General features: G+C 40.2%; 3 protein-coding genes and 1 long non-coding RNA gene across 10 annotated transcripts in view; 2 read left to right on the forward strand and 2 right to left on the reverse strand.

Annotated features, from left to right (window-relative positions):
- Positions 1-156: 156 nt before the first annotated feature.
- gramd1c (GRAM domain containing 1c) lies at positions 157-12,731 on the forward strand. Of its 3 annotated transcripts, none has more exons than XM_046067462.1 (18): positions 157-292; positions 927-1,021; positions 1,348-1,471; positions 2,111-2,211; positions 2,866-2,961; positions 3,046-3,126; positions 5,631-5,749; positions 5,837-5,981; positions 6,087-6,249; positions 6,378-6,521; positions 6,600-6,718; positions 6,841-6,983; positions 7,071-7,174; positions 7,547-7,717; positions 8,576-8,642; positions 8,921-9,040; positions 9,444-9,549; positions 11,423-12,731. In XM_046067462.1, the coding sequence occupies exons 1-18, from the start codon at positions 172-174 to the stop codon at positions 11,489-11,491; spliced, it is 2,088 nt and encodes a 695-aa protein (XP_045923418.1). In that variant the 5' UTR covers positions 157-171; the 3' UTR covers positions 11,492-12,731. The 3 variants fall into 3 exon arrangements, with proteins under 3 accessions (XP_045923418.1, XP_045923427.1, XP_045923434.1); XM_046067471.1 differs by having other exon boundaries at positions 6,090-6,249; XM_046067478.1 differs by having other exon boundaries at positions 241-292; positions 919-1,021.
- LOC123982607 lies at positions 2,972-5,585 on the reverse strand. Its single transcript, XR_006828016.1, has 4 exons — positions 5,445-5,585; positions 3,585-3,717; positions 3,423-3,494; positions 2,972-3,254 (listed from the first exon to the last, which is right to left on the reverse strand). It is a non-coding gene; the product is annotated as an uncharacterized LOC123982607 (long non-coding RNA).
- A 1,051-nt stretch (positions 12,732-13,782) lies between the features above and the next one.
- Positions 13,783-22,509, forward strand: zdhhc23b (zinc finger DHHC-type palmitoyltransferase 23b). 5 transcript variants are annotated; one of them, XM_046067712.1, is made up of 6 exons: positions 13,783-14,208; positions 16,170-16,323; positions 17,790-18,473; positions 18,905-19,072; positions 21,233-21,502; positions 21,913-22,509. In XM_046067712.1, the coding sequence occupies exons 2-6, from the start codon at positions 16,187-16,189 to the stop codon at positions 21,956-21,958; spliced, it is 1,305 nt and encodes a 434-aa protein (XP_045923668.1). In that variant the 5' UTR covers positions 13,783-14,208; positions 16,170-16,186; the 3' UTR covers positions 21,959-22,509. The 5 variants fall into 5 exon arrangements, with proteins under 5 accessions (XP_045923668.1, XP_045923673.1, XP_045923660.1 ...); XM_046067717.1 differs by having other exon boundaries at positions 13,784-13,955; XM_046067704.1 differs by having other exon boundaries at positions 13,785-14,109.
- ccdc191 (coiled-coil domain containing 191) overlaps positions 22,205-24,794 on the reverse strand; it is a 14,910-nt gene continuing 12,320 nt past the window's right edge. Inside the window, exon 17 of the mRNA XM_046067272.1 lies at positions 22,205-22,757. Within this exon, the coding sequence (XP_045923228.1) occupies positions 22,616-22,757 (142 nt within the window). The 3' untranslated portion in view covers positions 22,205-22,615. The remainder of the gene's footprint in view (positions 22,758-24,794) is intronic.

The following is a 24,794-nucleotide window of genomic DNA, read 5'->3' on the forward strand; positions in this document are numbered from 1 at the left end:
TATAAAGGTACTCCTACTACAGCTGGAATCAACTCCTGCTTAGATTAAGGGAGAGGTACATTTCGGGCCCTTATGTACTTAATGTGATGACCAATGAGCGTCACCAATGTGATGACAACTCCCCAAAGGTATGTTCCCCGGGCTGGATGAGACGCACCTGCAACAACGCGCATGAGCATAACATTCTGCTCATCAACAGAGCTCCTTAGGTGTGTTATTTGGGACAAACTGGAGTTTTTTTTAGTAACGCGGCCGCACAGAGAACAGAGACCCTGGGTCCACTCCGCGACAGGTAAGTGTCTGACAACAACAGTTTCATAACCCGCGTGTGGAGACACGCTAAAGGCTGAGCACACCTGCGCTGTACGTAAACGTCTTCAGGCACGCGTTTGACAGCTTTACAAATCTGATTGCAAGCTTTTTATCATCTTTGTTTTCCTTGACAGGATTTGACATCTATGTCGACTGATTCCTATCAGCCAACATTAATCTAAACATCTCACAGAAAGAGTCTGGAGGTGGATGGGGGCATTAGGTCGCTGTCATTGTGTGCATGTTTATTGAAATTTCTATAAATGTTTTTTTCCTTAACTTTGTGACACAATATTCTTTGTTTTCACGACACTTTTACACTTAGCAAAAGAGAGTAAAGGTTTCTGTTCACTACACGTCCTTCTCTCCTAGTCAAACCAGTTCTGTTGCAGTGATAATGACTTCCCCTGTGGCGCTGCTGCTGGAGATCCTTGTTGGATGACATTTACACATCATGTTCTTAAAGTTCAACTCCCACGTGTCATCTCTCTCTCCCCCTCACCCACCTCTCCAGTCTCTACTCAGCTGGAGAGATTTGAAATGTGTATAATATCAGCCCGCAGGAGGGTTAAAGAAGTTTCACAGCTGCTTATCTTTTTCTTTGAGCCGTGCAGCAGAGCAGATGGACCAGGTATCCAGCCGGTCAGGAGTGGGCACTGATGATGAGTCAGCATCCTTCGTGGATGTCAGGTGGAGCTCTGAAGAAGAGGTAAAATATAATTTATAATAAACGATGAGATGGAAAATCTTTGACTGGGCTCTCGTGGTTCAGATTCATTACACCAGCTTTCCCCTCACTAAAATGTTACTGCTGTGGCCTCTCTGATGCAAAGCCCAATAGGCTCATAATGCTGTTTATCATCTGCTCAAAGATGTTTCTTACTAATGTATGTGCTTTATTCTTAAAAGCCTGGTCAGAATAGTGCCCCTCACAAACTTCTTGCTTCTCGCACACAGACAGAACAAATAAGCTGCAACTTTACAAACACTGAATTAATGTCTCTGTATAAGTAATGTTCGCACCTCCTCCATCAGAGCTCTGACCCTCAGGGACAGTGTCTTGCCGCACCTCAATCTCCTCTGCCGACGTACAAACAGAGGCTTGATGAATTTAAGAAGTTGTTCAAAGATCTGCCGGGGTCAGAAAGACTCATAGTGGGTGAGTTACATAGACTGCTTCTCATAGAAATGATAGTGTGATCCAGTTTTATAATTTGTTGATTTTATACTTTGTTAAGATCTACTATTTAAATTTTCAACCATTTATATGGCATAAAAATGCAAACTTTTATTTAAAATGTTGTTCTAAAGTAGAAATGCCTCTGAGTAGGCATATTTAGACTAACTGATGACACAGGTGAAAACTATATTACAGAAATCCTTACAGGGTGAGCAGCTGGGATCTAGGATTAAATGATCCTATATTAGCATCAATTTGCAAAAAAAGAAAATAATGGCATGTACGCTGGCGTGCTTAAAACATTTTCCCACTTTGTGTGATATAATCATGCAGATTCTATCGCTGCATCTTTTATGTTTATACACATGAACCTGCAACTCAGCAAGACACAGGCTGGCAACTTTGGAAACCACAAGACTTACATTTTACAAGTATTTTGAGATAAAGATCAGCCTATATTGATAAGCAACGTGAATTATAAGTGGCCACATATTGTCTGTATCTAAATCACACTGCGTGTACTGTTTTATACAGTGTGTCATATAACACCTCAGGTGCATTCATTTGTGTATGGATGGTTTTCCTGCTTCAGCAGCCCTATATATTTTTTTTACTCAGATTACACGTGTGCCCTCCAGCGGGACATCCTCCTTCAGGGACGCCTCTACATCTCAGAGAACTGGCTGTGTTTCTACAGCAATGTGTTTTGGGGTACGAAGGTAATAAAGCGGACGAGGACAGAGGGAAGGAGAAGGGCGTACAGTGTAGAAGCACATTAATGTAGACGCAGATGTGTGGACAAAGCAACAAAATATATTTTCATTTAAATAACCATTTGTATTATATTGCATATTTTGTAATGTATACATACAATGATGGTTTGTTATCAATTAAAAATTGGTTAACTATTTCCCAAATGGAAAATGGGATCAAATGCTTTTAGGCGTGGTGGCTCGCACTTAACCTCCTGTTAAGAGAGAATAGAGTGCGCAGCATTTTAAAAGAAAAATCCACTCAAACAGTAGATTACAACAGTTACAGAATGAATAAAACTGTCGTTGCAGTATTTTCTTGTTTGTTAATCCCACAAATAACTTGCCTAGAATTGGAAAAGGTGTAAATGTAAATTTAAGAGAGTTTAGAAACTCAGAAACAAACTGCAAGAAATTCTACTTTGCAATCATGTGTAACTGTTACAGAGAAACAACCAAGATATAGGCCCAACAGAAAAAATAATGAGGAAGATACACTAATTGCTACACTTGCAGCAGAGCCTCTGTGACCACATCATAATGCAACAATGCAACCCCGTGATCTTTATAAGCACATGTGCACTAACTTCTGTAACCTTTCATCTTGTTTTTTATTTATAGATTGCACTGACTCTTAAAGACATTGTTAATATGACCAGAGAGAAAACAGCCCGGCTGATTCCCAATGCCATCCAGGTCTGCACAGAAAAAGAGAAGGTATACAGTGTTTCGAGGAGAACAGAGTTTATTTCACATTTGATAAACTGATTACTGTACACCTCTTTGTATCTTTACTTGCAGTTCTTCTTCACTTCCTTCTCTTCAAGAGAGAAAAGCTACCAGGGTATTTTCCGCATGTGGCAAAACACACTGTTGGACAAGGTAAGGCCTTGCTCCACTCACCTGCTGTTACCTTTATAAAGTCCATTCTTCTAACTGCAGACAATCATCATACCGCATGTGGGAGTAACCTTTTTTTTATTCAGGTTCAACAATAGTCCATTTCATACCTGTGTGAAGAAAAAAACCCTTACACAAGACCTACAGTCATTTCACATGTGCCACAAACAACTGTCAACACACAGACTTTGCCATTGTCCAAAAACTTCAGTGCTCTGACTTAATTCCTCCCACAACACCAGCCGCTCTGTGACTTTACTACATATTGCAGCACTTACCTAATCGGTTCAGAGTACAGTCTTCCTCTGATGTTATCAGCGCTTTTCTGCTGTTGTATGTAGGGTAAAGATCTGTGCAGAGCAGGTTTGCTCATGAGTCTAACAGACACTTTTGTTTATTGTTCCATATAATGAGATCTGTGTTTGGAATAATTTACCTACATATATGTCAGGGATGTAGTAAAAAGGTCACACAGATATGTGGGCTGGGGAAAGCTGGGGATCAATTCTCGACTGGGCTCGACCTGTAAGCCACAGCATCTGTTGACACACTTAAAAGTGTTCGAAGCATCTGCTGAAGTGAACAGATAGGGGAGTATAAAAAAATAAAAAGTTTAAATACAATTAAGAAGAGTTTAACAGAAAATAAAACAGAGAAAGTTAAAGTGCAGTTTAGATGCTATTCAAAAGCCTTAAAATGTATTTAATAAAAGGCAGCAGAGCAGAAAAGTCTTGATTGAGTTTGTTCCAGATATATGGTTTCTAAAAAACTGGACGCTGCTTCTCTATGTTTAGATGTGACTCTGGGGAACAGAAAGCAGACCTGATCCCAGACCATCTGAGAGGTCTGGATGGTTCACAATGTAGCAGAAGATCAGAAATGTATTTTGGCCCTCAACCATTCAGTGCTTTATAAATCAACAACATTATTTAGAAATCAGACCTCTGACGGACAGGAGGCCAGTGTAAAGACCTCAGAACTGGAGTGATGCGATCCGCAGCGTCCTGAATAACAGCAGCTGTCTGATAGATGTATTTTTTTAGGGAGACCTGTGAAGACACCGTAACACTATTCGAGTCCACTGGAGATAAACGGATGGACAAGTTTTTCCAGGTCCTGTTGAGACACAAGTCTTTTAATCCTTGATTATGCTTCAGTTGATGACTTTGTAATTGTCTAAATGTGACTGCTGAAAGTCAGGTCTGAGTCCATAACTACACCAAGAAATCTGGCTTTTGTGGTTTTTAACATGGCCGTTTGAAGCAGAGCGCTGATTTTTACTCCAAAAACAAGAATTCACTTAAACTGAAGCGGTAATAATTTACCTCCAGTATGTCTGGGATGTAGTTAAAATTGAAACCACCATTCTTATTTTAGCCATCTTGATTTGGAAAACTCTGGTTGCCCATCTCTTTGCGCTGTAAATATATATAAACAACATAGGGGATATTAAATAACCATGCAGCACTTCTTTTCTTTGCTGTCATTACTGATTGTGATGATGAACGACTCACTCCACAGCTACACTTCTCTTATAGACAGGCACTATGGCAGCCTAACCACAGGGGTTTGAGTGTGCTGGGATCTGGAGCGCAGACGCCTGGATAAACACCACCTTTTTAAAAGTTCATTGACCTCTCCAGGTGTGGCCACTGAGGGCTGATATACATTGACATGCTGCCGCACTTGGGCTGAAACTGAACGGAATCGCATGAAAACAAAGTGCTAGTTTTCTCTAACCGAAGCTACGGCAGGTGAAACGAGCTTTTATTTAGCCTACCTGTTTTGCTTATGTATTATTATCATCACGTTGTGAATTTGGGCGGCGCGTCTCGACGTCCCTGAACTCTGAGATCCAGGACTTCCTGATTGTGGTGAATGCGCGGTGCGTGGAGGTTACAGCTCACAGCTGCGGGGAAGCGTCCTCTGAAACGTAAGTGGAAGTCTGTGTTTTAGGAAATTTTCTCTCGGTTTTAGATGCGGTTCCATTAATTTCCCACCGGAATAAACATCCTAAAATAATAGACCGGTTTTATCACTTTCTACTCCGCCACTTGCAGCAAATTCTGTTTTTTATATCGTGTTTTGTCAAAACTGGCAGTCCTGAGATTACGCTGAGCACAGGTGCCTGCAGAGTTTTTATTTTGTTCTAGGGTTTATTATTATTATTCAATATATTTTGGGGATATTTCTAAGCTTGATCTTCTCCTGACTGTCAAGGGTTAACACAAATATGGTTTGTACACTTAGGTTGTTACCCATGGAGATAAGACATGATAGCTTACACGTTTCCAGGTTACCTTGAACTACTTCAAATTGTCCATTTTATTATTTTTTGTTTTTGCACGTTATGGTTTCTGTTTGTCAAAGCGGATTCCTTTTTGTGCAGAGGAAGAGCTATCTACAGGAGCTGATTTCCATACAAGTTCTGTGGTTGAGATTTCCACGTGACCTCTTCTCTTCTTTTTTCCTTTTCTCACTTTCAGCCTCTGACCAGCTTGGAGTTGTGGCAGATGGTCAAACAGCACTATGGGCATGACCTGGGCCTGAGCCATGAAGAGATGGAGAGCTTACAGATGTCAGCAGAATCAAGCATGCAGAACAGGTGAGCACACTCCCACCTGCACGGCCACCGTCGGGCAGACAATCATGGTGCGCTCTAATTTGACACCACCTGTCTGTTTGTCTGCAGCCCAACGGTGAGGCCTGGTGGTGATGACAGACCAGGGACCCCCTCCCTTCGCGTCCCTGTGGTGGAGCATGGGCCCTTGGAGACCTCCACGCCTCAAGGGGAGGACTTGCCTTTCCCTTTCCGCTCACAGAACTCTGCCAGCACGGTATTAAAAATGTTATTTATCTTTTATTGCGTGGGCTGTGCATGTCAACAGTAAATCTTCTTACACCCATGTGTTGTTTTTTTTTTTTTTGGTATCTCCCTCCAGCAGGATGACACTCGCAACACCCCGTCTCAGCGGCATAGTCCTGCTCCCTCACTAGACCGCCTTGTCCCAGAACGGGTTTCCAAGCGCTCCATGCTTTCTCTTGACCTCAACGCCAATGAGAACGGCGTGTCCGAGCAGAGCGGTTCAGAAAGCATCGATGATGGTAAAAGGGGAACAACCCAGAAACTGGAGAGGATGCTTGAACTCATGGTTTTTTATTTTTGTGTTTTTAAATATTTTCATTTCTTATTCCTCCCTTTTTTTTTTTTTTGGCTTGTTTTGCTTTATCAGTGGAGGAGCGAGTGGGTTTGTCCCAGGTGCAGGGTCGAATTTACCTAAACCGAGTCTTCCACATCAGCGCTAACAAGATGTTTGAGTTACTCTTCACCGACTCCAGCTTCATCCGCAGGTTCATGAACATGAGGAAGACAACCAGTAAGTGTTAAAACTGTTTTAATCTAGATTTAAATGCAAATAATAATAATAATCTTCATATTGTCCCTGTGTCATCAGATGCCAGCTCCACTCCTTGGCAAAAAGATGCCTCTGGAAACATGAAGCGGAGTCTGAACTACACAATAACCATCAGCAATCCTCTGATTGGCAAGTTCTCCACCGCTACAGAGTACCAGGTGTGTTTACATCTGTGTGTGTGTGTGTGTGAGTGCTCGCTTGAATGGATGAATAAACACATAGCCTATGGTTCTGTGTGAATAATGGCTCCCTGCTTATTTATACTCCAATTACCTCTCAGACGCTGTACAAAGAATCCAGGGATGGCCAGTATTACCTTGTAGACTCGGAGGTGTACACTCACGACGTTCCCTACCACGATTACTTCTACACTCAAAATCGGTACTACATCATAAGTAACTCCAAGCGGAAGTGTCGACTAAGGTGAGGTGTTATGATTATGTCAGTTTATGTGTTGACATGTATATTTGTTTAAGTGACTGGCATGTAAAAAGTCTGTTATGCAACCAGGGTCTATACTGATGTGAAGTACAAGAAGCAGCCATGGGGCTTGGTCAAGTCCTTTATCACCAAAAACTCCTGGGGTGGCATAGAAGAGAATTTCAGACAGCTGGGTAAGTAGAAAGGCATGTTCACACGCTGTGGAGGCAGAAGAGCCACTTCCTGGTCTTCCACTCCTCAGCCTGTAGTTTATTTTATCTGTGATCTGATATGAACATTTTCCTCCAACGCCCTTCAGGCTCTGCAACAATGAATCATATTACAGCTGTATTTGCAAGGATGGAGAACGGGAATGTAAAAAGTCATTTTAAGTTCTCAGTGTGCTGAGCTTCAGCAAATATGTAGAGGTGTCTTGTTTTTCGTTACTTGGGTAATAATAGGTAATATTTTTTCACTGTGATACTTAAGTGCATCGATGTCTAAATACACAGATGCTCATTCTGCGTGTGTTTGACTCCTTGTGGCCCTGTGATGACCCTGTATAGAAGCAGAACTGCTGGAGGAGGAAGCGGACATGAACCAAGGGGGCACAGAATCTGGGAAGATGAGTGGGGTTAGGAGGAGGAGGCGGACATTTAGCCGAACTCTGCCCGAGCACATAAAGCCCATCAAGCCGTACGGGCAAGACCCTGAACCGCACAGGGATGGCAACTTAGGTACATGATGTTACACTGTATATAATGGCTTTAAAGGAATGTTTTGACATCTTGGAAAATACGCTAATTCCTTTTCTTGCTGAGTTTTTTTGAGAAGATCGATACCACTCTCTTATCTGTCTGTTAAATACGAAGCTACAACTAGGAGACAGTTTCCGTAGCTTACCATAAAGCTTGGAGTAGGAGCAATCAGCTAGCCTCTAAAGCTCACTAATGAACAGATTGTATCTTGTTTGTTTCCTATGTACCAAGTTTAAAAAAAAAAAAAAGACATGACAGACGTGACATTTTTAGACTTTTTCTTTTTTTTTTTTTTTTTTTTTGTACAGATTAAATAAACAAGATTAAGTGCTACTGACTTTAGAGGTGCTGAATTTTACTACCTTTTAATAGAGCCAGGCTAGCTGTTTCCCCCTGCTTCCAGTCTTTATGCTAAGCTAAGCTAATCAACTCCTGGCTCCAGCTTCATATTTAATGAACACACAGTACAGTGGCATCTATCTTCTCATTTTAACTTTCACCAACAAAGCAAATAAAAATAAAAAAATACCTTTTTAAGGCTGCTTTGTTGACATTTGAAATTTCATTGGAAATTGTTGTAATTTTTAGTATTTTTGTCATGGCAAATGTGTTTTTAAATGAGCTGTTTGTCTGTAATTTTCATTTTAACATCGCAGGCATGTACATTTTAAACCTTGGACTGAAGTAAACTATGAACATGTGTGGCCTCAGCACTTTCAAAATGTTCAACCAACACAATTGCCCTGCTCTTGTCACGGTTGCTACGACGGGGCAAGCAAATTCTCAATTCTTTAATTTTTAATCTATAATTTATTGATCTGTCCAACTGTATTTCAGTCCCCATAGAAATGGACAGCCCGTACAGATGGAACACCTCAACAATAGTAGCTGGGATGAGTATGATGTAAGTTAACAACACTCATGTGTAACAATGTGTTTGTGTATAAGTAATGCACATTTTACCACTGAAAAGTTGCTGTGCATATTGGATGCAAAATCTGGGTGTCTTTTGTGTTGTCCAATATGACAAACTGCCTTGATTGGAAAGTCATTACGCCTAAAGTGTGCGTGTGTGTGTGGTGATATCTGGTGGTGGCAATAGTTCCTCCAACCTTTTGTCACTCTTATGTCATGGTGCGAACCAGTGGTCAGATTAAACTGTGGTTTCTGTCTTTCTTTCAGTTTGCTGATTCTGACGTTGCTGAATGTGGGTCTGTTTTTCAAGTTGTGGGCCATGGAGGACGTAGCTCACCGCATGTTCCTGAGCACAAAGCATCGGCTGAGGGAGAGGAGTGAGGCCAGGTCTAACTTTCTCTTCCTTTGCGACATGCATTTTTCTTTGGCCCTTTCCTTTTTATTTTATTTATCGTCTGCCATAGACTAAATATATCTTGAGGATAGAGAGGGTGAAGGGGATAGTGTTCCTCCACCTCTTCGTCTGTGGCGTTTAAGCAGCCCACATATGAGAGCTCTCGTTCTAATGACTCACAATTTAGAAACTGTGCACGTCTGTCGGCGTCAGTAAATGTGGTTATGTAAGTGACATCAGGGCTCCTTCACTCTTAGATTCCACACTTGTTACATTTCCTTGACTTTGTTTCTGCCTCTGTTTTTTTTTTTTCTGTGTCTTTTATGTAGAAAATGTGAATGTTTGAATCACATTTTGCACTTATGAACAATTGTACTTTTTCCTGTTGTTTGACAGCTTGGCCTCTGAATACCTTCCCAAACAGGGACCAGGGTATGGGGCCACACAGGATATGCAGCTGCTGAAAACTGTACTGCAGGACTCCATCAACCTTTTAGAACAGGTAGGACTGGCTTACACTTAGCTTTTTGTACGGTTGCTAACCGCTGGCTGTTGCTAACAGTAGCTCCTGTTATCAGCTGGCTCCGAACCAGCAGTCTGAAGCTTTCATACCATACACAGTATATTACTGGACATACACATTAAATTGCTGGACAGCCCTGTAGTAGTAATACTATTACAGGGCTACTACTACAATGTAGTAGTAATACTACTACAGGGGCTACTACCAGTTGGCACCAGCGTCTACTGCGCATGATTGAGCAGCATAAGCGTGGTTTAATGACATAGATTAATGACATAGATCAACAGCAGAAACACTGTAGTTCTGGTAGCTGCATGGCTGCAGAAACAAGGGTCTTCTGGCTCAGTGTGTTTGTCTGACTTGGATCTTGACTGTTGAATCAGCCCATCTACAAGGCTTATCTACCAAACACCAATGTAGCGTCACTCATGGCCAAATAGTTTTTTTTAGATTTGCAGAGAGTTTATAATCTAACCAATACAGTCTCTTGTTCGACAGGGCGTCACAGGGTTTTGACGTAATTTTTGGGCCTACATGGAACTCTCCATGCAGGCTTTGGTCGGTTTCACTGTGCGATCTCTGGCTAACCCCTTGTTCTGTACTAATGTTAGAGGTGTAAACACTAACACAACCCCGGAGCACCAAGCTTCCAGTCCGGGCAGAATCAGCAATAGGATGGCTAGCTGCACAGCTAACTGAGTAGCTAACTTAGTAGCAGCTGCTGTTCGCAGTAGTTAGCTGCTAAATTAACCAGTAACATATAAACTCCGTAAATTGGCAAAAGTTGAGGCAGAGCAGCCGGAGGACATCAGAGGGAAAACCGGACAATATTTTCTCCATCAGCCAATCGGAAGCAAGTGGGCTTTCAAGGAGGAGGGCCATAAAGAGACAGGAGCTAAAACAGAGGGTAAAAAGTGGTGCTCTAGCAGTGGACAGTATGAGAAACCTAATGTGTTTTTAACATTAAAGCATGTAAACATTTTGTAGTAGAAACCTGAAAATGAGCATTCTACAGCACCTTCAAAGGCTGAGTTAGTTTTGCTCCTGAGTTAAAGTTGAAGAAACCAGATGGTTAATTGTGGTTATATATTCTTTATGGTCAGAACATGACAAACATTTGCCAAAGAGTGGATCATTTCACAAATCTGAGGTAGAACATTCAAAACAATGATAACGATAAAATATTTAAAGTTATATTAGTTTTAGGATTTTGGCCTTTTTCCTCAACAAAATTATTTGGTTATTCTTTTGTGATTCAAATGAATTAAATTGAACACTTATTGAACATGTTATAATTATTGTTAGTTTAATTGCCCAGCCCTAGCTGGTACCTACCAGGATTTTGTTATCATTGGACAGCGCTAGTCTGTTTCTTTGTTTCCAGTCTTTGTGCTAAACTAAGCTAAGCTAAATGGTTTCTGCCTGTACCTTCATATTTAAAGGACAAACATTAAAGTGGTATTGATTTTATCACGCAAGTTTCTACCAAAAAAGCACACAAGCAAGTTTCCCAAAATGTTAAGCTATTCTTTTTTAGGGATGGATGTGTGCGCTCAAGTGCAGATAAAGATAGAGAATAGTTAGTCCATAAGCGCAAAGAGAGGAAACAATTCACGTATACTGTGATTTGAATAATGAGTTTCATAAACGACATTGAAAGAGGAACAAAGTTGCATTAATTGTCTTTCAGAGAAAGCAGAGACATGCAGCTGTTTTTTAAAATTATTATTATTTTTTTTAATTTTACAACCAGTAGGAGTCCTTCACATAAATTCTTAGCTGTCTTGTAATATGTTTTTACAATCTAAAGCAGGTGTTGTAGCAGCTGAGTCCGTTCTGCTTCTCCTCACAGCTCCGCAGCTCTCTGGTGGTGTTGCAGCAGAACTTTGCTTTGGCCAATCATACAGCAGCACCACAGTGATGCTCCACACCTGGCGACTACAGACTGCCTGTCCCCATCACGGCGGGGGTGGGGGGGGAGCCGCACTGGTGAACTGCCTCTGAGGAAATATCCAGTGGCGTTGCCAAGTAGACGTCCCCAGACCCCTAAAATAAAATACCATTTGTTGCTGGGGGTTACACATCCCAAAGCCTGTGGTGAGGCCTCAGGTGCCAGGATGTGTGTTTTTTGTTTGTTTTTTTTAAGCTATAGACTGACTGATGTAAGGACAATTACATTTGAGTCAGTTGCACGCAGAGCAGTGGGTTTAAGATTTGTGAAGGGCGCTATTGTCACTCCCTTGACCGGTTTCTTTCTCATTATTTAATTGAATAGTGGAATTGGATTTCTGAAAACCCTTTTCCTGATGTACCTAACTATATTCTGATGAGCGACATGCCACACCAAATGAGCTATTGTAAATACTTTTATATTTTATTCAAGGGAAGTGAATTAATATTTAAAACAACTTATCTCCATTTACATTTTAGCACATATTTTAATTTTTGCACAAGTGCCTTGTAGATTGGGCTGTGTTTTATATATCTTTCTGGATTTTATTGTTCCAATAAACTGTAGAATCAGTAACTCAATTTTGGAAGTTTGTCCTCTTTTGTAATTGTTATAAATCCATTTTGTTTGTTTGCAAACTGCAGGAATTGCTACAACATTAAATTGTAAATAGAAAAATAACCTCTGGATTTAATAAATACAGTATATGAGTCTGGGGGGGGGGGTTAAAATACATAATACTCATTATCTTCCAACTCCATCCTGGGCTGATTAAAGTGATGCCCTGTAAATTAAACAGCCCAAACAATGATGACATGGCTGATTTTTCCTCAACACCTGTACATGTGTACTGTGCACTCCCGCTATCAACAATACATGCAAGTTTGTTCTGTGGTTTCCAAATTTACTTGCACACTATAGTCCATTTTTTATCAGTTGTTGGTGACAACTGCCTTGAGCCTTGTTTGATGTTTACAGCGTTACTGCCACCCATGTCTATGTGCATCATATTGTTCAGCTGTTCTTACTTTAAAGCACCTCTGCAAGCCACCACTTGTTGAAAATCGGTTGCTGTTTTGGTACATCTTATTTTTTAACAAACCAGGTATGTGCAAATTTTCATTATCAGCTAGTCTGAGAATTTCTTGATTACTTGTTATTGTGTGTAAAAATGCCATATTTTATAAATGTCAATAAAACATTAAAACTTAAACTTTTTTGTTTAACCATGCAAATATTGAATTTTAGGATTTATATTTTTTTTTTGGTTAATTGATCTATCATTTTAGTAACTTATCTGAATTGTTGCAGATACATACAGACAGTTGATTAATTGATTAATCCTTTCAGCTATACAATGGGAACTCTCCTGAATCTTAATGTATTCATTTTATTTATATGCATGTACATCCACATGTGTGTGCATTGTGTCACACAGCTCTGTGGGTTTAGGACACAATTACATCAGGATTGAGAGTGAGACAGAAATCATAGGCTATATTTAGATGTGAAAATACAGCAGTCATAATTATACATTGGCCATTAAACAGTTCTGTTATAGATTATGCTGGTAGGATTGGCACACTGTATGATGCTGCTGGAAACAGAAAACTAAATAGGAGTAATGCCAAAAGTGTCTTTGTTCATTTGTTGCAGTTGAAATACAAGAGCATTGAGACCATCTTTAATTATTGACCAGCAGCCTGTCCCCATTTACTCCTAGACAAAGTATTCTACTTCTTCTACAGTATCATTATAGTGTATCTGCAGTAAGATTAGTCTATACAGTCTCCTGTCTTATATTGTATGCCATTATTCTTATAGGGTATTCAATAAAGTTTTATTATCCAGTGACACAAGCTAAGTAAGTACCTTGTGTCATCTTTTAAAATGTAATGCATTTGTTCTCTGCAAAAATATCAAGTCATTTTAGTCTATAACCAAGTCGTACTTCCCCATTTTCTCCACCACTGCAGAAAGAATTCCAGCATGTTTTCAATGAAAATCTATTTGTTTCAAGTATTAGGTATCTAAAATCAAGTCTTAGATTTCATATTTCGTCTTTGGACAGGTTAATTTGAGTTAAATTGTGATTATTTCATTTTATTTAGGAAAAAGGTGTTTAGGACGCACGACTGTACATAAAGTAGTAAAATTAGGTAAAACTTGCATGAAGTCTGGTGTGTAACGACACCCATGGCTGTCCTGTAGGTGTGGTAGTATCTGAACGTGTCCTGGGCGGGGAGAGTCTACAGTACCTCGTTTGACGTCAGGAGGGAAACCGTCTGTTCAGTTTATGGGAAGAGCCACAAGACGGCAACACCAAACCCGTACCTGACCCTGACGAAACCCGGTGAGGAAATCTCCTGTCCACACCGGCACTTGAACCCAGACTGGTTTACCGGCCGCCGCCGGTATTCTGGAGACTTCCACGGTAAACTGCGCCGACGAGTAACGTCAGCTAAGATAAACACCGGATACTACAGCCGTGACCAAGACCGAGACTTCCGCTGAGGATCCCAGCGGGTGAAAGTCCTTTCAATCGATATTTACTCGAACACACTGGCATGTAACAGCTTAGTGTTCAGGTATGTTAAGCCTGTGTTTTATAATTTGTTGAGCGTTTGGCGCTTCGTTCAAACGTCGTTTGACGCAGTATGAGCGACCAGTCTGCGGCTTGTTGACAGGTATGAGTGAAAATCTGACCTCCAGGCGGTGAATAACTGGCTGGCATCCGACGAACGTAACGTTACACAGATGAACTATATCCTGCACATACAATGACAAAACCCAAAACAATACCTCGGCTTGATCCCTTTATAATGTGATATTCAAGCAAGTTTCGAGCAAGTATTTCAGTGCCTGATTGAAGTGCAGGAACCTCATTAAGAAAAATAGTCAAAAAAACACGTTATATCTAACGTTATGTGTATGCATTTATTTGCCTAAATAACTAAATCTCGAGGAGGTCAGCATCCCAGCCCTTTAAAAAGTAATAAATCAATTCTAGTGTAGCTTTTACGTGGTCTGATAATAATCAACACACATGTTGCAGCGGCTGTTAGAGCAGTCATCTTATAGTTTGTCATTTGTTAAATATGAAGTTATAGCCGGCAGCTAGTTGAACTAAGCTAAGCAGAAAGGCTGGCTACATGGGGACTATTTCTTGGGCAGGTGCAGTAACTTATATCTACTATGTAAATAGTTTGGACAAAGCAAGGATAGGTGTCCTCTGTTTCCAGTCTTTATGCTAAGCTAAGAGTCTCCCGTCTGTAGCTAAAAGTTTAACAAACAGATGAGAGTGGTATAAATCTTCTCATCTAACACTCGGGAAGAACGTGTATTTCTCAAAAATGTATGTTGGCATGTTTTTTTCTGGCTCTGCCACATGAGGATAAATATAGCTGCAGCTAATGATTTTATTTCATTATTAATTAATCTGACAAGTTATTCTCTTGATCAAACTATTAATTGTTTGATCTATAATAGTGAAAAAAATCAACATTTTTCACAATCATAATTTCCTTAAGCCCAAGCCAAAGTCTTCAGATCAATTATTTTGTTCAACCAGTGGTTTGAAACCGAAAGGTAATCAGTTCTGTCACATATAAGATAAAGAAAAGCAGCAAATCCTCCCCTTTATAAAAGCTAGAAGTAAAATTATCAAAATGGTTTAATTTTCTGTAGCTTAATCGACAGATCATTTGACCTCTAAAGAACATGTCCATGTTCTTAATCCCACCTACAAAGGCATCTCTCATAAAGAGCTACAGCCACCCTGCATGTTATTTTTACAAGCTATGTAATGTCCTGCACAGAAAATCCCTCACTGTTACATCAGGATATAAAACTACCGAGCATCACGGTCATTCTATGAATCCTTCAGCAGTATTTTGTCAGGGAGCAGCTGTGCTAGTTGGTGCTACCACTCGGACACACACCCATTAATCAGCACATGTAGCCCAATCTGTGTTCCTTTTGGCCTTTACACAATTGTTTGAGAGGAAGGACTCACCAGTTAGAGATGCTAGTGACCTTTCCTGACCCCGATGTCCTTTTGTAGTTTGATCAGTGGCTGACTGATAATAATAACACTCCGTGTCATGCTTTAATATATACTTCTAAACCGAGGCCCATTCAGTGCCCCTTCAGCGCAGCCAGATCCCCCCAGAGAGAGATTTACATGGGCTGAAGGATTAATCCCACTTAGTGATTCTCCACGGTGTTGTCATTCTTGCTTTCTGTGAAGAAGGGGGACACTAAAGACCAGCGATTGTTATAAATGCTGTCACTGCCTCACCTCAGCCTGAATCCATCTGTACTATCAAAATGAGCCAGCAGGCCGCAGTGGTGGGACCGTTCAGTTACCTTGAAGCATTAAAGCATGACAGCTGTGTGACAGATGTGAGGGTAGGAGCTGGACCGGGTAGGGTCAGGGTCTCCGGGGTGGAAATCTGTTTGGAACCACTCCACCATCTCAAATGCATGCAAATAGCTGTTAAGCTGCTGTTATGCAAAGGCCATTTCAGCAAAGTGGGCTTTTTGAACAGTTATTTATCTGCCACTCTTCTTGTCTCTGATCTTATCTATACCACAAATGCACACACACATTCAGTTAATAATGGTACTAATAAACTTTTCTAATAAGCTGTAAGGCTGTCCGTCATGAAGAAGCGAGCCAACAAGGTGCTGGAGGAAGAGGAGACCTTGTGCTGCTGCGAGTACGTGAACAGACACGGCGATCGAAGCCACGTAGCAGCCTGCTGCTGTGACTGCGAGGACCTGGATGATACCTGTGACAAGTGAGAAACATGAAACTGAATATCTCTGGGGCTGCAACTAATGATTATTTGAAGTGACAACTGATCTGTTGGTTATTGATTATTGGTCAGCCCATAAAAATTGTGAAAAAATGCCCATCATAATTCTGCCGAAACCTACATCGGCATCTTCAAATTGCTTGTTTTGTTGGAACCAGCAAATTCTTGACAGTTTTAGTCCTGCTCTTGGCTTTGACAATGTTGATCTGTTAATATCTCAACTACTATTTAAGGGACTGCCTTGAAAGTTTGTACATTCATGGTTCCCAAAAGGATGAACCTGAGCTACTTTGGTGATTCTCTGACTTTTCCTTTAGCACCAACAGCAGGTCAAAATTTACAAGTACATTCATTCATATTCCCCTCAGGACTGATTATAACTTTGGTTATCTCTTCACTTTTATTTATCACATCCCAACTTCAATTTGTCAAATACTTTGGTTTATGACCAAAAACCAGCAAAACTAATGACGTGTACTTTGTTTTGTGTTAATTAGCAAATGTTAACATACTAAAATAAGATGGTAAACTTTAAACTTGCCAGAGATCAGCATGTTAGCTTGCTGACGTTAGCATTAAGCTCAAAGCACCGCTGTGCAAAAGTACAGCCTCAAAGGACAGGTGTGGCTGTAGACTCTTATTCTTCTTGTTGTACCTGAAACAATTAGTCAATTACTTCATCAGTTGATAATCCAGTAAAAATGCATAATGTGCTGATGAAGAAAAATTTTTTTTTTTTTCTCAAGATAAAACTGTCTGATTTGTGCCATTGTGTTTTAAACTTCATAGAATAAGCACTTAAGTATTAATTGAATGCACAAGTTATTGTCAGTGGAATAATATTTGCAGCTCTACAATCAGCACTGTAACCGATAAATTTATGTATAAATAGGATCATATATATTCAGTGTATAGAAGTATTTCAATTAATGAATATTATTCAACATATAGCCGAGTTTTTTTATAGAAAATATTCAGATGTAATCATGAACATTTTCATAAGTAACTAATTTAATTACACATTTTTCCCCAGTAACTAACAGATTACAGTTACATTTCTTTTGTCATTAAATTACATAAGTAGTTACTCCCCAACACTGAATATATTTAATGAAGACTGGCTCACCTTGATTGACTGAAACATCATCACCATATCAGTTGTTTGGAAAATGTCTAAATCAATTTAGAAGAGCTGATGTTACCAAACTGCAAAAATCACAAAGAACTTTAGTGTTATCCTAAACTGTTGTTAATTGGGCAAACAATCATGACTATTGAATAATATAGTCAAAGCAGAAATTTTTACTTGCAGGGAAATCACAGGTGTAAATGATAGCATCAATTAACCAGAGCTCGGGTACCGGAACATCTAAATACTATGGAGATTGGAGATGTTTTTGTTATTATTATTATTATTATTATATTTCACAGATTTTTTACTCTGTCAGGTTTCTGAAGAGGGAGCCTCAGAAACCTGAATCCCTGTCACAGGTGGCTGCAGATGTCACAGACCGGCTTCGTGTGCCCTGGCTGTGGGGTGGAGCCCGAAAAGTGGACTTGTCAATCATCCCTCCTCTTGTTCTCCTTCCCGTCCTTCTGCACATCGCCGCTCTCCACTTCCTGCTCGGCATGGTAGTTCTGACAGCTCTGCCCGGCCTGGTGCTGTGGTACTACTATTTCACCCATCGCAAGAAGGGACGGACGCTCTTCTTCCTCAGCCTGGCCCTCTTCTCATTGGCGTACATGTACTACTTGTTCATCACGGAGGTGCTCCCCCATGGGGATGTAGGCCTGGTCCAGCTGGCGGTGGTAACTGTAGGGGTCGTACTCACCCTGGTAGCCCTTTTCCACACCAAGAGAGAACCCGGCATTGTGCAGCCAAACCAAGACGACGTCCACAGCACAGTGACGTATTATAGCCCTTTAGCAGACAGAGACCCTGCCCTCAATGGGGGGAGGCAGGATGTGACGGTAGCCAACCGGGCGGGATCTTCGGAGCAGGCGGGGACAAAGCTGAAGGAAAGTAGCCGAAGGAACTGGTGTCCGGTGTGCCGAGTGGTGCGGCCCCCGAGGGCGGGACATTGTCGGATCTGTGGTGTCTGCGTGCTGCGTCTCGACCACCACTGTGTCTGGTGGGTTCCATTAAAATGCGTCTCACTCTACCTGTCATCACTGTTTCTTCCACTTTGTCTCACATCTCTAACATTAAAGTTTTCTTGTTTATCATCTGCTTTATACATAAACCATTCAATAAATCTAAAAAAACTACAAACATCCTTTTTAATTTTAACATTGCCCTTAAGTCTTTCTTTCTAGGATACGAATGTTTGTCCTGTTCACACCTGCTGATTCTTTATGGACCATATGTATAAGTTGTGTCGAGTCAGCGTCACACACTCACATTAATTACAGCCTCAAGTAAACATTTCCTTGCTATCCTCCACTCCTGGTCCTGCATGTATGTAGTGCGGTGTAACCCTGGGGTCTCAGTGCGATGTTTTATCTGCCTGTGTGTGTACTGTGTGTGTTTGTGCGTCCACCTCCCACGTTGCCGTTGGGGTAGGATAAACAGCTGTGTGGGGCAGGCCAATCACCGCAGCTTCCTGCTTACACTCTTCCTCTTCCTGTTGACGTCGCTGTACGGGATCAGCCTTGTGCTGCAGTGTGTCTGTCCGAAACAACACGTCTTCATCGCCCTGCTCTACTGCCCAGGGGTCTACAACCAGTTCAGGTACTGAGAACGGACATGTACACTTATACTCAAAGCCGGGTAACTTTAACATTATATTCCCTTTAAAGTTACCATTTACGTAAATCTAAATCCCCAATGTGTGGAATTCGAATGGGATCGCAACATATTTCCAATAACTCACAGTCCTGGTGAAAATTGGTGTGTACAGTATATTTTCGTTTCACACCATTCAATCTCATTGCTCCCAGGTCAGAAGGTTGTTGGGGCCAGAAAATCTTTTTTTTTTTTTTTAAATCTTAGATATAACCTTTAACCTCTAGTATCTATTGTTGCTCTCACTTTACTGATGCTTGTATGTTGTTCCTCGAACGTAATTCGCTTTGGATAAAGGCGTCAGCCAAATAAGTAAATATAAACTTAACTTTTAAAGTATAAATGTAAATATGAGGAAAAAAATGTAAATAAGGTTATGAAAATGGATATCACAAACAAGTGGAGTCTAACCTGTAAATCTATACTAAAATCAAGGGTATATATGAATGTATCACAGATAGATGTATTGCTGTAAATACCAGCCAACAAGTAACTATAAATTGCAGTACAGGAATGCCAAAGATGCAGTATGTTGACAGTAATTAGTATAAGTAAACAACTAACAGTTAGATAGTTTGTACACCAGAGCGCTGTTTGTTATGCGTGTTTTTTTTATTCTTGAAGAAATAGTTGGACATTTTGGGAAATGTGTAGATGAGAAGATGAAAACCACTCTTGAGTCTGTATGATAAATATTAAGCTGCCACCAGCAGCCGGTTAGCTTAGCTTAGCACAAAGACTGGAATTGGGGAAACGTAATCCTTCGTAAAACCACAACTTGTCGTTTGTACACTTTGGTTTGTTTAAACAAACAAACAAGATATTACATGTTAATTAAGTGAGCTTACGATTTGCTTTTTGTCACATTTTGTACCCTTTGGACAGAACAAGGCTAGGTGTTTCCAGTTTTTACCCTAAGCTAGGCTAAACAACTCCTGGCGCTAGCTACATATTTACCATACAGAAATGAAAGTGTTATCGATCTTCTCATCTAACTCTTGGTAAGAAAGTGAATAAGCGCAAAAAGTCTAACTATTCCTTAACTATTAATACAAAATTGACCTCCCAAATCCTGTATCATTCATCTATTAAACAACATTTACTTCCAATGTATAAAGATGTAGCCACAAACTTAAAGTTGCAATTGTTTGTTTTCTTTTTATAATTTATATTGGTATTAAGAATGCATTAATAGGAATGTAGAGATATTTTTAATTTCCTACCAAGCCTTTCTCTGCAGCTCAAACTTAAATCATCTGCTTAACTGTACAAAGACAAACAATAAATAACACAAAATGCTTAAAATGAACAACTCTGCAAATGTGTACATGGTGTACATCCACAGTTCAGATGGAAGCCATGGAAACTGGAAATAACAGATGGCCTTTTAGCAGCAATCAAGAGCAAAACTGCTCTTTTAACTGAAGCACTGTGCAGCATTTTGACATTTTTCCTAGACTTCACCATTAAAATTAAGACTAAATGAGCTTGTGTGAGGTTCTTGCATATTGGACATAAGGCTTCCTTCAGTGTAGTGCTGAATCAGTTTCACAGAGTACCTTGGAGTGTTTCCTATCGAGCTGCTGGATAAACACTTTTGCTCAGAGCAATGAGAGAGTGGACATAAGATTTAAGTTTAAATGATCTGCTCTGGCACTGCTGCAGGCGTTGCATGCTTAAAATAGGCCTTCAGAACAACTACCTCAACCTCAAACTACTGAACACACAACTTCTCCTGAATATGTAAAAATAACAGTTCCTTTAACTGTGATCTGTCCTTTTAACACCTTTTAAACTGGTCACACAGAATAATTTATAATTGTGGTTGTATAAATACATATAAATGGTATTAGATGAAAGTTTCCCTACTTTTCTTTTATAGTGTTCCATCTACACAGCATCAGTAGTTAAGTGATGGGCATGTTTTACACATCCAAGCCAAAGTGAGCCTCAGATGATGATGATGATGATTAATGATTTATATAAACAGTAAAAACTTTGCAAGAACTTATATTAGGTACATAAGTGCCGAACATATCTCTGTGCTGTGTTTTATTGTTATCCTGCAGCATGATTTAACATCTCTTCTCATTGTCTGTGTTTCAGCACTGCACTTTGCTTCACCTGTGCGTGGTACAGCAGTATCGTGACCATTGGGCTGCTCCACCTGCTGGTGGTGCAGGTCATCAACGTCAGCTACAACGTAACTGAGCGCGAGGCACGCTTCGCCCTGCGGGACAAAACCGCTCGCAGGGCCTACTGGGGACTCGTCGTGGACACTGGTGTCTACTCTCGAGGTTTCTGTGGCAACTGGGCAGAGTTCATGACCATGGGAGAAAAACTGGGTGCCCCCCCTCCCGCCCCAACAGACCTGGTGTAAGACATTGTTTAACAACCCTGATTTTAAAAAATAAGTTATGCTGTTCTGTTTGTTCTGTCTGTATGTCCACTGGATAGCAGCATGTCTCCTTTCCCTCTGATGTAACTTTGCTTGGCTGCAAACCTATAAGCTGCCAGGACTGTTATCACTGGCTTACTGCAGCTGTTAAGTTGCCACCTGAGTCAGCCTGACTTCGACACATAGCCATAACTACTAACCCCATAAGATGTATTAATTTCCATTAATGTTACTGGAATCTCTATGCAGCTGAATCCACTCACACTGACCTTAAATCTCCTTCCACTGCCTCATTCTACTTCTCATCCGTCTCTCTGCCAAACAAATATCATGGTGTCCTTCACCAGACTGTGTCTTCCCTTGTCTTTATGTCTCCTCTACATTCTAGTGCCTTGCAGGGAGTCGGCATACAAGAAAAAAGTGAGAATGAGTAATCTGTTGATCCTCTTAGGGACATTTTCGCTGCGCACAGCGTTCCTATGGGTCTGGAGTTGGTCAGTCTTGCACAAAACATGGGCTGAACACCATTTCAAGGATGGTCTCTCTGCACACTTTGTCCTCCACAAACACTTGCTCCGTGCCCACAAAGGAGTGTACCTTACTTGACCTTGTGAAATGTATCATGAATATCTATCACAGATAAATGAAACATCTCAGCACAAACCACATAATCAGGCTAGTTAAAGTTCTACAGCTTGTCATTTTGTTAAATTTAATGAATGATTTGATAGTTATGAATATACAAGTATTTGCTTTTACTGTCAAGCTGGCTGAAAGTGACTCTGAATTAAACAGCTCTGGAAATATGAAAAAAGCAAATAAATTAATACACTTTAATGTGAGCTTGAAGTTTTCAGAGCTTTAACTATCTTTTATTAGTCCTCAAAGGGATTGAAAGCTTTTCTTTGTTATTGTAAAGTGTATGGGTCCAGTTTTATGTGAAATTTATTTTATTTATTTAAATTAAATAAATGTGAGAAATGTGTATTTGTGTTTGTCTGTGTACATGTGTCCTCTCCAGAGTTATTGAGACGTGTGTCTGTATGGGTATGCAGTTTGTCTCCTGCAGTGACCTGTTTCTCCCAGAGGCTTTACAGTGGATAGGAGTAGAAATCAGGAATAACCTCAGTTACTCTCCGCCCCAGCTTCTCCCGCCGCTCCTCCTTCTTTCTCTCCTTGCGCAGCAGACACGGAAGCTGCCCCCAGGCCACGAAACATCGCCGCAGCACCCGTCTGAAGTGCAGGCAGATGGAGGGACAGATGGGAACAGAGCAAATGAGCATTAAGAAACTGAATTATAGGAACCTCTATGTTGACAACACCTAATGAGTTTTCACATGGGGGCTCATTGACAGCTGGGCAGCCCGTAGGAATATACCTGCAGGCTGTGGTTATTCTGCTTAACTCACCTTAAAGCTGAAGTTTATAAACTCACATTTTGTAACAATGACATCAATAAGGTAGACCAGTGCTAAAGAAATAAATTTGACCACAATGGGCAGAATACCATAATAATGCTGTTAAGTATAATCCAAATAAAAATGTGTTTGTTGATTTTAAAATGTACATTTTGTAAGAAATGTTAGAAAAGTTCTCAGTCACCAAACTGACCTTTTCTGGAAATAGGCATGGCAATGTTGGCCTGTCTTTGGTCCAGACTGAAATATCTCAAAAGTTATGGGGTGTACATATCTATGGTGCCCAGAAGATGAATCCAAATAACTTTCGTGATCCTCTGACTCCTTTAGCGCAGTTTTCACTTAGCCAAGTAAATTATCTAAACATCTAATGGAGTTAAATCAGGGCCAAATGTTTTATTTTAATTTTTTCTATTACAGTTCTTATTTTCAAATTAACATACTACATAGATTGACACACAATACTGTACAAACATTAATGGCTCCAAAGGGATGAATCCTAATAGTTTTGATGATCCTGACTTCTCTTCTAGCCACATTTCTGTTTTTTATTTTTGGTTTAAAGGTAAATTGTCTCAACACCTATCAGCTGGATTGCCATAAAAGTTTGTACAAACATTCATGTTCCCCCCAAGATGAATTGTAATATCTTCGGTTATCCCTGGACTTGTAATTTATCACTACCAGTAGTCCAATTGGCCAATGATTTGGCCTCAGCTGTACTTTTAGGGCTAATAAGCGAATGTTAGCATGCTAACATAATAAACTAAGATGGGGAACATGCTTACAGTTTTTCTCAGTTGTTTTGGTACATTTCTCAGATCAGAATTGAAATTCTCAAAACTAATTGTTCAACCTCCACATCATCATGTCACTTGTGCACATCATAAAAGCACTTTTTCTCATTGTTTTGAACAAATTGCAAATGCTTTGACACACTGATGCAAATGATTATGTACAATTGTCTGCTGTTTCCTACATTATCAATTGCTTATGTCCTGCAGATCACAATGAATTATACCAGTCTCTGTTGAATAATCTTACCCCCCAAAACATCTAGGCATAAGTTCATTGCATTACTCACTACATGCAAAATGGTTGAACACGTTATCAAAAATCAAAGTTAAAATACTTTATTCATTTCCTTTGCCTACAAGTATACTCTAGCTAAATGAAATGTTGTTTCTTAAGGACCATAAACAAAGTAAGAATAGACCACAAAAACATCACAATAGCTATACATATATATACACATACATACATATATACAGTGGGTACGGAAAGTATTCAGACCCCTTTAAATTTTTCACTCTTTGTTTCATTGCAGCCATTTTCCAAAAATCAAAAAAGTTCATTTTATTTCTCAGTAATGTACACTCAGCACCCCATCTTGACAGAAAAAAACAGAAATGTAGAAATTTTTGCAAATGTATTAAAAAAGAAAAACTGAAATATCACATTGTCATAAGTATTCAGACCCTTTGCCGTGACACTCATATTTAACTCAGGTGCTGTCTATTTCTTCTGATCATCCTTGAGATGGTTCTACACCTTCATTTGAGTCCAGCTGTGTTTGATTATACTGATTGGACTTGATTAGGAAAGCCACACACCTGTCTATATAAGACCTTACAGCTCACAGTGCATGTCAGAGCAAATGAGAATCATGAGGTCAAAGGAACTGCCTGAAGAGCTCGGAGACAGAATTGTGGCAAGGCACCGATCTGGCCAAGGTTACAAAAAAATTTCTGCTACACTTAAGGTTCCTAAGAGCACAGTGGCCTCCATAATCCTCAAATGGAAGACGTTTGGGACGACCAGAACCCTTCCTAGAGCTGGCAGTCCGGCCAAA

This window comes from Micropterus dolomieu, linkage group LG01 (genome assembly GCF_021292245.1).
Source record: "Micropterus dolomieu isolate WLL.071019.BEF.003 ecotype Adirondacks linkage group LG01, ASM2129224v1, whole genome shotgun sequence".
NCBI lineage: Eukaryota > Metazoa > Chordata > Actinopteri > Centrarchiformes > Centrarchidae > Micropterus > Micropterus dolomieu.

Excerpts from the sequence above, each read along its gene's own strand:
- gramd1c (XM_046067462.1), top strand. The coding sequence starts at position 172 with ATGAGCATAACATTCTGCTCATCAACAGAGCTCCTTAGGTGTGTTATT. Across the intron at positions 8,643-8,920 it reads GTAGCTGGGATGAGTATGAT|TTTGCTGATTCTGACGTTGC; the intron begins GTAAGTTAACAA and ends TCTTTCTTTCAG. Across the intron at positions 9,550-11,422 it reads CCATCAACCTTTTAGAACAG|CTCCGCAGCTCTCTGGTGGT; the intron begins GTAGGACTGGCT and ends TTCTCCTCACAG.
- zdhhc23b (XM_046067712.1), top strand. The coding sequence starts at position 16,187 with ATGAAGAAGCGAGCCAACAAGGTGCTGGAGGAAGAGGAGACCTTGTGC. Across the intron at positions 16,324-17,789 it reads CTGGATGATACCTGTGACAA|GTTTCTGAAGAGGGAGCCTC; the intron begins GTGAGAAACATG and ends TTACTCTGTCAG. Across the intron at positions 21,503-21,912 it reads CCCGCCCCAACAGACCTGGT|TGCCTTGCAGGGAGTCGGCA; the intron begins GTAAGACATTGT and ends TCTACATTCTAG.